A 12,460-nucleotide genomic window follows, 5' to 3' on the forward strand; every position below is an offset into this window, starting at 1 on the left:
AATGGCTGAACAAGTTGTATTTGATTATGACGGAATATTATCATGCTGTAAGAAAAGATGAAGTGGATGGTTTAAAAAAATTTTGGGAAGATTTATATCAACTGAGGCAAAATGAAGTGAACAGAACCATGAAAACTTTATATACAGTAATAGCAATGATGATAAATTGTTAAAAGAGTTAACTACAATAATCAGTGCAGCAATCCAAAACAATTCCAAAGGATTCATAGTAGAGAATACTATCCATTTCCTGAAAAAGAACTGGTGAAATTTGAATATAGAATGAATCATATTTTTTCCCTTTATTTTTTCTTTTTTTCTTTTGAGAACATGGCTAATATGGAAATATGTTATGCATTATTTTTCATGTATAATTGATACTCTATTTCTTGCTTTCACAGGTATTTGAAGAGGGCCTAGAAAAAGGAAAAGAATTTGAACTTAAAAACTAAAAGAAAATCAATGCTAAATTTTATAAAGAAAGAAATTACATGAACTGATGCTAAGTGAAATGAGCAGAACCAAGAGATCATTATATACGTCAACAACGATACTGTATGAAGATGTAATCTGATGGAAGTGGATTTCTTTGACAAAGAGACCTAATTCAGTTTCAATTGATCAATGATGGACAAGCAGCTACACCCAAAGAAAAAAACACTGGGAAATGAATGTAAACTGTTTGCATTTTTGTTTTTCTTCCCGGGTTATTTCTACCTTCTGAATCCAATTCTCCCTGTGCAACAAGAAAACTGTTTGGATCTACATACATACATTGTATCTAGGATATACTAGGACATATTCAACATATATAGGACTGTGCTTGCCATCTAGGGGAGGGGGTAGGAGGGGGGAGGGAAAAATCGGAACAGAAGTGAGTGCAAGGGATAATGTTGTAAAAAAATTCTGTCAATAACAAGTTACTATAATTAAAAAAAAATCTTTAGGAAAAAAAATAGTATTGAAAAGCAAAAAAAAAAAAAGAAAGAAATTACAAAAAAACAAAATCTCAGCAACACTGTAGGCAAAATTAAAATTTCTGCATTAAAGAAAATATATTTCAACCATCCAGGAGAAGCAGTTCAATGATCCAGAAAGTATAGTCCGGGTCATTAAAGACCTACCAGCTTCTACCAAAACACAGAGAAGATTTTGGATTATAACATTCCAAAAAGGTGAAGGGAAGGGAGTAGGCATTTTTATAAATCTACTATGAACCACAGAACACACTATGTGAAAGGCACTGTACTAAATAGTTCACCAATATTATATATTTTGATATAAAAGGGAAATCAAAAGATAGAGACTTACAACCAAGAATAACTTACCTTACAAAGCTGAGTATTATTGTCCTACAGGATTCTCTTCAGAAGGCTTGTAAAAGGGAAAGAGAAAGGAGAGCAAAAGTAATACACTAGTGTATAAAAAGAGAAATGGAGGGGGAATTTGCCACATTATAAGATAAGTGGGGTGCATGAGAAGATAAGTATATAAGCATAAAGGAAGGTGTGGGATGCAGATGAATCTCAATATGAAACTTATGTGTGAAACAAACAGGATTGGTGGAAGTTAAAAGGGAGGATAATAAAAGACATAATTACAAGCAAAACATACTTTCTGATTCTACGTGGGGATTTCAAAAAGAAAACAAAGAAAAGAACTACAGGTTATGATATGTGAATATAATATAATGAACTATAAGGAATGAAAAAAGGAAAGGATTATTTACATGTAAACTTGGATAGTAAGTACTGATTGACAGTGTAAATATAACTAGGAGAACAATTATACCAGAGCAAGAACAATGTAAAGAAAAACAACTTTGTAAGATATAAACAGTTTGATCATTTTACTGACCAACTGTGTCTCTAGAGGACCTAAGAAGAAACATGATATTTTGCTCTTGGCAGAGAGTTTGTACTCAATATTAAGAAAGAGACATGTGTTTTTGGACACGGAAACTTAGTGGATTTGTTTTGCTTGATTATTTTGCTTTATTAGAAGATTTTTATCTCCTCTTTTCAGTTTTTTAATTAAGAAGAGAGCAGTGACAGGAATGGGTGGATTAGCAGTACTGATTTCAGAAAACAAAGTGAAGCAATAAACATTTATTTAAATGTATAGAAAAGAAAAGGCAATTTTCATGTGTATGATAATAGGGAGCCTCACTCTGGAAAGGCATTCTAGATTGGGAGCATATACAGGCACTCTGTCAACTAATTCCAATCAACTGATGACTTGAAGAGTTATACTACTAGCTAAGTGCATAGTCAGAACTGAGATGCATCCAAAAGGTTCCCAGGCAAAGGACTTTGTGGATCTTAGTTTGGCTGTTTTTTGATTGGCTAAATTCTGGTAAGGTACAGATAATGTGTAAGCGCAATATCTCTCTTTCAGTCTAAGAACAATCTCAATCAAGGAATAATATGTGGTACTTGAATACAGGCCTCTGTTTTTGTACCTTTGAATTTGTTTTGTTATGATTTTAGGTGAAAAAACTATTAGATGAAGCTATGGTTTTGTGAGTTTCAAAATGTTAAAACTGTTGGTTCACTAAAAGTCTAAAAGCCAGGGTATATGCCAGATTTTGCAGCCAGCTAACCCAGCATTGAAGTTCTGCAGAATAAGCTTGTGAATCTAGTTCATTATCTGAGTTCCTTGGAATGCCAATGGAAAGCCAAGATTTAGCTGAAATGAAGACTTGTCTAGTAGCTGTGACACAATTTGAAAGTGAACCCAGTGGGATGAATGCTAAAAAAAGAAACTGCTCTTCACAAGAATAAAGGTAAAAAGGCAAAGGGTGAAGTTGAGAAATATTTGTACTTCTGTTTTTACAATACCTTCTTAGTTAATAAGGGCTTGAGTCAATGATATTACAGAAAGCCACAACTGTGCTATCTAGATATACTCAAAGAATCCTGATGGGGATATGCAGTTGACCTCATTCTTGAAGAATGAGTACAGAGTGCAGAAGGAAGTACAAACAAGAGAGTTTAGAATTAATATATGACATTAAGTATTTTTCTTCTCTATGTTTTATTATTCATTTGATTATTTTTCCTTCTATCTTTCACTTAAAAATGGGAGAGAGAAAACAAAAATAAAATAGAAAACCAAACAAGGACAAAACCATGACTAACAAGCAAAGTCAAGCAAAAGATTCCTATACTTATCACTTCCAAAAATGTTTGTCTCATTCGACACCTTGATGTTTCAATAAATTTATCAAAGTTCTTAAATCTTTCAAAACTGTTTTTAAACAATATTGCTATTGTTCTCTTAAGTTGTTCTTTTATTTCTCTTCAGTTTATATAAACCTCAGGTTTTTATTTAAATGTTCACATTATTATTTTTTAACTGCTTCATATAATACTCTATTACATTCATGAACTATAAATTTTTCAGCCTTACCTTGACTCTTTTTTCCTATTCTTTGCTACTATCAAAAGAGCTGTTATAAATATTTATGAAAATATGGGTATTTCTCTTCTTTTAAAAAATTCCTTAGCGTATAATCCTTGTAGTGATGTCAATGGGTTACAATCAAGGGTATGCACAAAATTTTTTTGTGAATTTGTGGGCCTATGACTAGACCAATTTACAATTCTATCAATGACATAAGTCTGTTTCCCTGACTCCCTCCAAGATTTGTCATTTTCCCTTTTTTGATTTACTTTGGTATTCTGAGAGGTATAAGATAGAATCTTGAAGTTGTTTTTTAATATATATTTATCTATTTATTAGGGATTTTGAGTATTTTTTTGAGAGGTGATTAATAGCTTAGATTTATTCCTTAAGAAGTTAACTCCATATCTTTTGACCAATAATCAACTGGGGAATGACTCTTACTCTTATAAATTTGAGTCAACTCTTTTTCTAACTTTGACATGAGACCTCTATCAGAGAAATCTGGTATATAGATATTTTCACTGAATATTTCTTTTCTAATTTTAACTGGATTCATTTTGTACCAAAACTATTAAATTTTATATGATTAAAAATGTATCATATTCTATAATACTCTTTATCTATTTTTGTTCATGAATTCTTTCCTACTGTTATATATGAAAGATTAATTTTAAACTTTAAATGCTTATCACATCCTAGGCACAATGGAGATACAAAGAAAGACCAAAATAAACTCTTAAGAAACTTCTAATTGAGGATGTGTCACATGTATAAATAAGTATATACAAGACACACAGAGCTGATGGAAGATAACCCAGAGGGGAAGGCTCTAGCAACTATAGAGACATGAAAAGATTTTTTCTTGAAGAATGTGGCATTTTATTTATGTCATGAAAGAATCCAAGGATTCTAAGAAACAGAGTTGAGGAGGAAACAAATTCTAGGTATGAAAGATAGCCAATGCAAATTCATGGAGAATGAAAAATGAATTATCACATACAAGGAGCTACAAGTAGGTTAGTATTGTTGGGCATAGAGTATAAGAAGAATTTAAAAATAGGAAGGGACCAGGATATAAAGAATTTTAAATGCCAAAACATTATATTTTATCCTGGAGGTAATGGAGAAACACTGACAGGGAGTAAGGGAAGGGAAGAAAGGATTGACATAGTCAGATCAATGCTTTAGGAAAAATCATTTTGGCAGTTGTATGGATAATAGTTTGGAGTAGGGAAAAAAGAGACAAAAAGAACAATCAGAAGGCTTCTACAATAGTTCTACAGAGCAATAACAACTCTGAATGAGAGTATTTGTGAGTGAACAGAAGGAGGGCAGGGTGTGTACGTGCATATGTGTGTGTGTGTGTGTGCATGTATGTATATATGAAATGATGCCAAGGTACAAAAGACAAAAGTAAATAGGATGAGTAAAGTTGGGAGCTAACCATGATGCCTGTAATAGGCAAGTTTAGAAAAGAAAAATTCAAAAAAGGAGGTATATAACAAAGTGTAATGAATTTTGTTTTGGACAAGTTTAGTATGAGATGCCTACTAGACTTTCAATACACAACTTTTTCCTCTAATGAAGAAGCATGAAATCAAAAATTGTCTGTTTATCTTTTACCCAAATAGCTGAGGGAGCATGAAATAGTGAATAAAGGCAGAGAAAAGGAGAATTAAATGTTTACTGTGATATTGATGAAGCAAATATAAATCTGTACGTGGAGAAGGAAAGGCAAAGCATTTCTCCAACAATATTGTGTAGATAAGAAGAGCAATAGAAAATGGAAAAAACCAGAAAGAAGCACAGGCTAAATTAAGTAAAATTAAAATTTGTGTAATTTGCAAACTGCTGATTTTAGGATGTAGAATCATGAATCTTGTTTTTAAAGAAACACATTTCACCAATTACTCATACACATCATCTTCCTTCCACCCAAACATACACACAAACAACAGAAATCTCAATTTTCAACTGTAAAAGAAAAAGTAAGGATTTCTTTGCCACATCATTAGTGTAAGGCTAGCAAGGTTGCAAATTGATAAGCATAAAAGATAATAAAACTGGAAATATTTGCACTTATGTGGTTGAGTATAAAAAAAACATTAATGTCCTATTGTAGATGTACATAATTCTTACCTGTAATTCGGTTTTCAATTTCCCCTTGCATCTGAAGGGAATCTACAAAAATAGTCCTATTTCCAATGAATCGTGCACATGCAATCCCCCTGTAGGGCTGACAGAACCCATCTTCATGATAATCATCCCTGTGAAGAACAGAAATGAAAATTTTAAATAAATGCATATTCATATATACAAATAATTCAGCTTCTTTAAAGGAAGCAGAGAAAGTAAATGCAAGATGTGGAAAATGCAGATAGGAAAAAAATTAATTCTCAACATTTTTTCCCCCTCAAATGATTATTACAAAAGTTCTTATGAAAAATGAACATAATTCCAAAATATGTTAATGCCTAGAAATATTTCTTTTGCAGTTGTTATTAACCTAAAATCAATCACATTAACATACACATTAATCTCTGGTAACTGAAACAAGAAGAAAACTAAACAAATATTTTTGAACACCTATTAGATGCTAAATAGTCTGCCAGCACTATGGATGAAACAATAAAAAGATAAAATGTTTTCCCTAACAAAAGTACACTCAATTGTAAGCTCCTTAAAATAACTCCTTTAGTATTTATTATGAAATAAGGACTGTAAGAATTAAAAGGAGAGCAAGATTATATTAGTGATAAAAACAATTAGCTAACTTTGCTCTCAGAATTCTCCCAATTCTCTTAATTTCTATAGTATACGGCACTTAAATTTATTTAAGTGAAGAGTAATAGCAATTTATATAAAGTAATATAAATAGAAGAAAAACAATCACTGGTGGAATCCTTTGCCTGACACCCCATTTGGAAATTGTCAAATTTCATTATACTGAATTTGTTAAATCTGTTCCTATAGTTAAACCCTTTAGATTAGGAACTGATTTAAAAGCTGTTCTTGTTTTAAATGGCACTCAGAGATTCCACAAAAGGCCAATCTAAAGTTACTTCAAGTAGATGTATTAATATTACTTTCTGATGGGGAACAAAGAAGAGATGGAATCAAAAGTTTTTAGGAAGTTGGTCCCTCTAACTGCTTTCTATTATAGTTTCATGCTTAAAATTATTTTGCTTTCCAGTGGATCTTGAATCCTTCCCACAAATACTGGAGAAAACTTTTAAGCTGAGAATATCATTTATTTGTATGATGTTAATAGGAAATTCACATTCCATGAATTCAAATGAATGAATATGAAATTTATTTTACTTCTTTCACAAAAAAATTCAAACACTGAAATTATTAGAAATACTCATTGATTTGATTTCTATGTAATGCTTTCTCTTTAGTATGCACTACTCCATCACTTTCTAGTCCCTTTTTTAAAGTGAGTCTCTTTTCAGTGTAAAGAAACTGAGAATAGATAATCTGAATAACAACGTTGATGTCAATAATATTTAAGTGACCTAGCACTCAAGTCCATTGATCACTATTTGTATCAAAAAACTTCTTAAATATTGTTTAAATATATCAGTACATATAGTGATAGCTTTTTTTTCTCTTTTTTTTTTATAGTTTTGTGGCTGGTAAACTGCTAATTGAATTTTAGCTATATCTATTTGACATGAAAAGTACTTTGTACTTGACACCTTCTTGCCTTTCCACTTTTTTTTTTTACACCTTTAACCTCTGTACAAAATACTCTATAATCTAGTAACAAAGTGTTTTTACAGCCTGTCCTCCATTTGGCCGCTCTCTTGGCATTCCTCACTTCTTTCAAATACAGCTAACAAGTCACCTTCTTCAGGAAGCATTTGATTGCTCCCAGTTTCTCCTGTATTTGATTCAAGGAAAGTACAGAAGATCATAAATGGAAAATGGATGACAGAAATGCTAGTAACACCAATTATAATAATTTCATCCCCCAGTTAAATCAAGGTAAATTAACTGCTACATAAAATCCAAAAGAGTCAAGAGCTTCTTGGTTAGCAATCTGACTTACTAAACAGAAAGATACAGTTGCCAATGGCAGCTAGATGCATCTGTAAAGTCTTATGAAGGATGATTAGAAGTATCATCTCATAAAATCATCAACAGAAGCAAAAGAAGCTAAAACCAGTCTAATGAAAACTTGGTAAGATGTACAAATAAAGTCATCTTAAGGGATTTCAAAAATGGAAGTGAAGAGAGGGCAACAAACAGAAGAAAAATGGAAAAGATCTGCCAAAGGTATAATAAAATAATTCATCAAGGATAGTGAAACCCTGGACCAGTTAGTTACTTAACCCTAATTGCCGCAAGAAAAAAAAAAAAAAAAAGAAAAAAGACAGAGTACTAAGGGAAGTGAGGAAAGGAAAGAAACAAACTTTTTGAGTGTCTCCTATGTATGATGCTAAGTATTTTATTAATATTACCTCATTTGATCCTCACCATAAATTAGGGCAATAGGTATTATTATTAATTAAAGTTGGTTCAACTGAAGCAGACAGAAGCTAAATTATTTTCCCAGGATCACATAACTAGTAAGGGGAAAGGATACCTTACCATATGAAATGGATGAGGGAGATAGTAGAAGGCATCTGGGTGATATGAGATGAGGAGGAAAAGAGGAACTTCTGAGAAAAGGCTTCATTTTTTTTTTTCCAGTTCAACAAAGACAATTTTTACTGAAAGGGTGGTGGCAGGGGGAGTCATAGGAATTTCAAATAGAGATGAAAAGATGGTGCTAATATTAAGTGGAGTAGTGCTTTAATTAGGGAGGTGTAAAAGGATTATCTTGCTGCCATAAGGTCCCGGTTAACATTATGCAACATCAATTTATAATAGACTGAGTCAGCCTGGTTTCGTGGTTTTTTTCTAGCTTCAATCAGAGGTACTTCTGTAGGATGCAGTGAGTAAGTGGTGAGACTTATTCAACACCGAGGTTGGGCAATATTGGTGATGCAATGGATTTGAATGTTGACAATGGTGAGTTGAATTGATTCAGTAAAAAGAACAAAAGAGTGTGAAGTTTGTTTAGCAGTGATAGATTAGAGAAGAACTGAGGAATTGAAGAGACTGAAGATCACAGTTAGAAGAACAACACTGGGATTGTGAGGCAGAAAGAGAATTGGAATGACAATAGATTGTGATTAATAATGGAATTATTTTGTTAATATTGAATGGAGTTTTGTTAATCTTCTTCCCAAATCTGTTTATTTTATATTTATTTAAGTGAATTATGAGTATATTTAGTATTGTGGAGGCAGCTAGGTGGCACAATGATAGAGCATCAGCCCTGAAGTCAGGAGGACCTGAGTTTAAAGCTGATCTCAGACAATTAACACTGCCTCACTGTGTGACTTTGGGCAAGTCAATTAACCCCAGTAGTCTCAGCAAAAAAAAAAATAAATAGTACTGTGTAGGTGTTAATTTCTTCAAACCTCTTCTTCTCATTCAAGTTTGATATTAAGATTCCAATTAAGTCTCAAATGATAACGTTACCTTTGATACATTTATGCTCATTGTGTTTTATTGTAGAATTCCAAGATATAGTAAGCATTACTTTTATCCATTGGTTCAATATTGACTTCTATACTTAAGCTTTGTATTTAAGTTTTTGAGTTTCAAGTCTCTATCTATCTATTCTTTATGTATTTTAAGAATTCTACTCTTATTGAATCTGGAGATTTAATATCACTGGAGAAAAATTCCACAAGACAATAGAATTTTTCTTTCAATATAGTCACGTAAGTGTGATGTCATCCATGTTCACATCAAATGATTAATTAATAAGATATTTTGGTTTGATTTCTTTTATTTGGAAGCCATGCTTAATTTTACTCAGGAGAGATGAAAATAGAATAAAGGTAAGGCAAAATTATTTGTATCTTTTCATTTCTCCTTAGCAAAATTAAATATAGTCATATTGGGCTTAAACTATCTCTTTCAAATCATTACCATTAATATAATTGTTCTTGATTATTCTGTTATAAATTGTTTTAAAGACATTTCAATGTGGATTTCAACTACTCTTGTGTTCTTACTTATATTTGCAGCCATTTTATAAATTTGTCTTCCATGAATAAGCCATAAGTGTATAACTGAATTAAAAACTTTATGATAATAACTACAGTTTAATGTGCTTTCAAGTAGATTGTTCAATAATAGGTTGCTCCTTGTAACTTTAGTAGTGTTTTTTTTAACAATTTTTTTAGCCTATCAGTCAAAATGCTATTTTTGCATGCTTATGGTTTCTGGTGATACTAGCATAAATACTATTTATATACTACATAATAACTTTGCTCCCTTTTATCTGGAAGGGTATGTAATTTTTCTCAATTTGGGGTAATATATATACATATATATATATTATATATATATGTTATTCTCTCTTAAGAAAAGTGATATCACTGAGAGGAATCTAGTAAAGTGTTCTGCTACAAATTTATATATCACACTGGAAAAGTCTCTAGCAGCACTCATTTTGTACTTCTTTGGATATATCCTGCTTCATTTTCAACTTTTTAATGTGTGTTTTTTACGTATGTCTTTCTCTATTAGGTTATCAGCACTTTGAAGGCAAAAGCTATTTTTCTTTTTTATATGTTCTGTAGAACTTAGTATAATGACGCTCACATAGCAAATGCTTAATAAATACATAATAGTTGCTTGTTTGTTTCAGAGATCTCTTCCTTCTCATTTCTTATTGCAAGAAAGTTTATGTTAAATTGCTTATTTTGTTACTTATGCTATTTTGATTCCTTTCATCACTTTGACCTATGAAATAGTACTTTCAATTACTGCTTAAGGAAATTTAGAATTTCTTTTTTTTTGTTTGTTTTTTGTTTGTTTCCTTTTCAGTTTCTTAAAATGTTTTTGCTTTTATTGCCTTTATTTGGGTAATATGGCACTTATTCTAAAAGTGTGTGTTAGATATGGATGTAAAATTCCAATGCCTTTCTACAATAGATTTCTCAGGATACTTTTATAATGTTCCTTATTTATATACCCTTTTCTTCTATGGATTTTAATATGACAATAGCATATTATAAAATATATAAAACATGCCATATATAAAACATGCAGGTCTAAAAATGGTTTCACATTTTCTGCCAGATACCTGGAAAAATATATATATTCAGAATGGCTTCAACAGATAGCACTTTTTTGTTTTAATTTATTTTGTTTTGATATTCTTGGTCTTCTAGATTTATTCATATCATCTAACTCAAAAACTTTTACAGAGTTCCAGTTTAACTATGTATATCACCTTTCCAAAATAATTTGAAATGTCAGGATTGCTTTATTCTCTATTTCATTAATAGGTAAGATGTCCTGAGGTGGCATTAGAGATTATCAGTGACCTCAAAATCTTCCACTAATCCCACTCCAGATATTTGTATAGCATCAACTTCATCTCTTATTTTTTAAAATATAGGCTTAGGAAGAAGTTGTTATAATGAGCAATAATTAGAAGGTAGTGCAATAGATATAACAATGGACAGAACACCAGAATCAGGAAGATGAGTTAAAATATAGCCTCATTCACTTAATTGTTGTTTTACCACAAGAAGTCACTTAATCTCTCTGCCTTAGTTTCTCATTTGTAAAATGTGAATTTTATCTATCTTTCAGGGTTATTGTGATGATCAAATGAGATAATATTTATAGAGTGCTTAGCAAACTTTAAAGAACTATAATAATGTTGGCTACTATGATGGTAGTATATGTGTCAGTAATATATTTAGTTTCTCTATGTTAGTGCAACCTAAAGTGCGCTAAAACTTTTCAGTAGATAGGGCATTTAAAAAAATTTGTACTATTATATCTTACCTTTTTATTATACCATGATATCTTATATATCAGATTGAATATTACAACAGGCTTGAATAGGGCCAGCTATGCTATAATTTCTATTTCTTAGATTCAAAGCAGTAGATTCATGATATTGACTGGAATGCTTATTCAATCAGTGGTATCACTAGAACCAATTATTCAGTTTGAGGATTTTTTTAAGGCATTCACAGCTACCATAGCAATCCCAGAGTCCATAAAGCACCTGCTTTTTATCACTACAGATAGCATTTCTTTACTTTGTTGATCTCCATTCTTCACTCTTCTCCAAGACTTGGATGAAGAATGACATTTTCAGAATTCTTCTTGGGAGGTAGCAAAGCAAAAGAAACACAAGACAGTATAACAACAGAAATGAGGAGCACCCAAATATTCAGTGACAGTAAGGAGATGGTCATAAAGAGAAAATAGGGAACCCTCCTATTAGCACAATATTTAAGACTGGCAACTCTGTCACCCATTACTCAGATCCAAATCATAGCTGTAGAACAGAAAGGAATGATCTCAGTCACCATAAAACAGGGGCACCACTTGTGTAAGGATTAGAGAAAAAATCAAGAGAACAATGGCTGTACTTTTCCTCATACCATACCACCTAGGAAGAACTGAAAGTTTGCAACCTCCTAATGTTATCTCTAAAAAAACAGCAAAAGTAAGAACCTCAGTTGTCAGTTGCTCCTGGAGATAAGAATCAAACAGCTGGTCAGAAGGAGAATATGAGGATCTCTTTACCAGTCCTGAAGCAGGACTTTGTTGCTTTGTCCATACTCAGATGCAAGTTACAATGCTGGCTTTACAGTATGGGTCCCTAAAAGGATGTCTGAAAACTGTTGAACAGAACCTTTGAAGTTTGAAACATTGCACACTCCAGCCTAGAAACAGAACCTTTCTTTAACAAAGAGTAAAATCCTAGTAATAGACTGGGAAAATGAGCAAACAACAGAAAAACATTTGGCTATGGAAAATTGCTGTGGTGAGAAGGAAGATCAAAATACACACTCAGAAAAAGATAAGAAAGTCAAAGCTCCTCCATCCAAAGCCTCCAAATAAGAATTGGTCTCAAGCATTGCAAGAGATCAAAAGAGTTTTTAAAAATCAAGTAAGAGAGGTAGAAGAAAAAGTGGGAAGAGAAATGAGAGTGATGCAAAAGGAAATACACAAATCT

At 31.8% G+C, this 12,460-nt stretch overlaps 1 protein-coding gene across 1 annotated transcript in view; it reads right to left on the reverse strand.

Moving 5' to 3' along the window:
* ROR2 (receptor tyrosine kinase like orphan receptor 2) overlaps window positions 1–12,460 on the reverse strand; it is a 249,428-nt gene that overhangs the window by 18,661 nt on the left and 218,307 nt on the right. The window contains exon 5 of the mRNA XM_012541012.3: window positions 5,548–5,675. Within this exon, the coding sequence (XP_012396466.2) occupies window positions 5,548–5,675 (128 nt within the window). The remainder of the gene's footprint in view (window positions 1–5,547; window positions 5,676–12,460) is intronic.

Source organism: Sarcophilus harrisii, chromosome 1 (genome assembly GCF_902635505.1).
Source record: "Sarcophilus harrisii chromosome 1, mSarHar1.11, whole genome shotgun sequence".
NCBI classification, from domain to species: domain Eukaryota; kingdom Metazoa; phylum Chordata; class Mammalia; order Dasyuromorphia; family Dasyuridae; genus Sarcophilus; species Sarcophilus harrisii.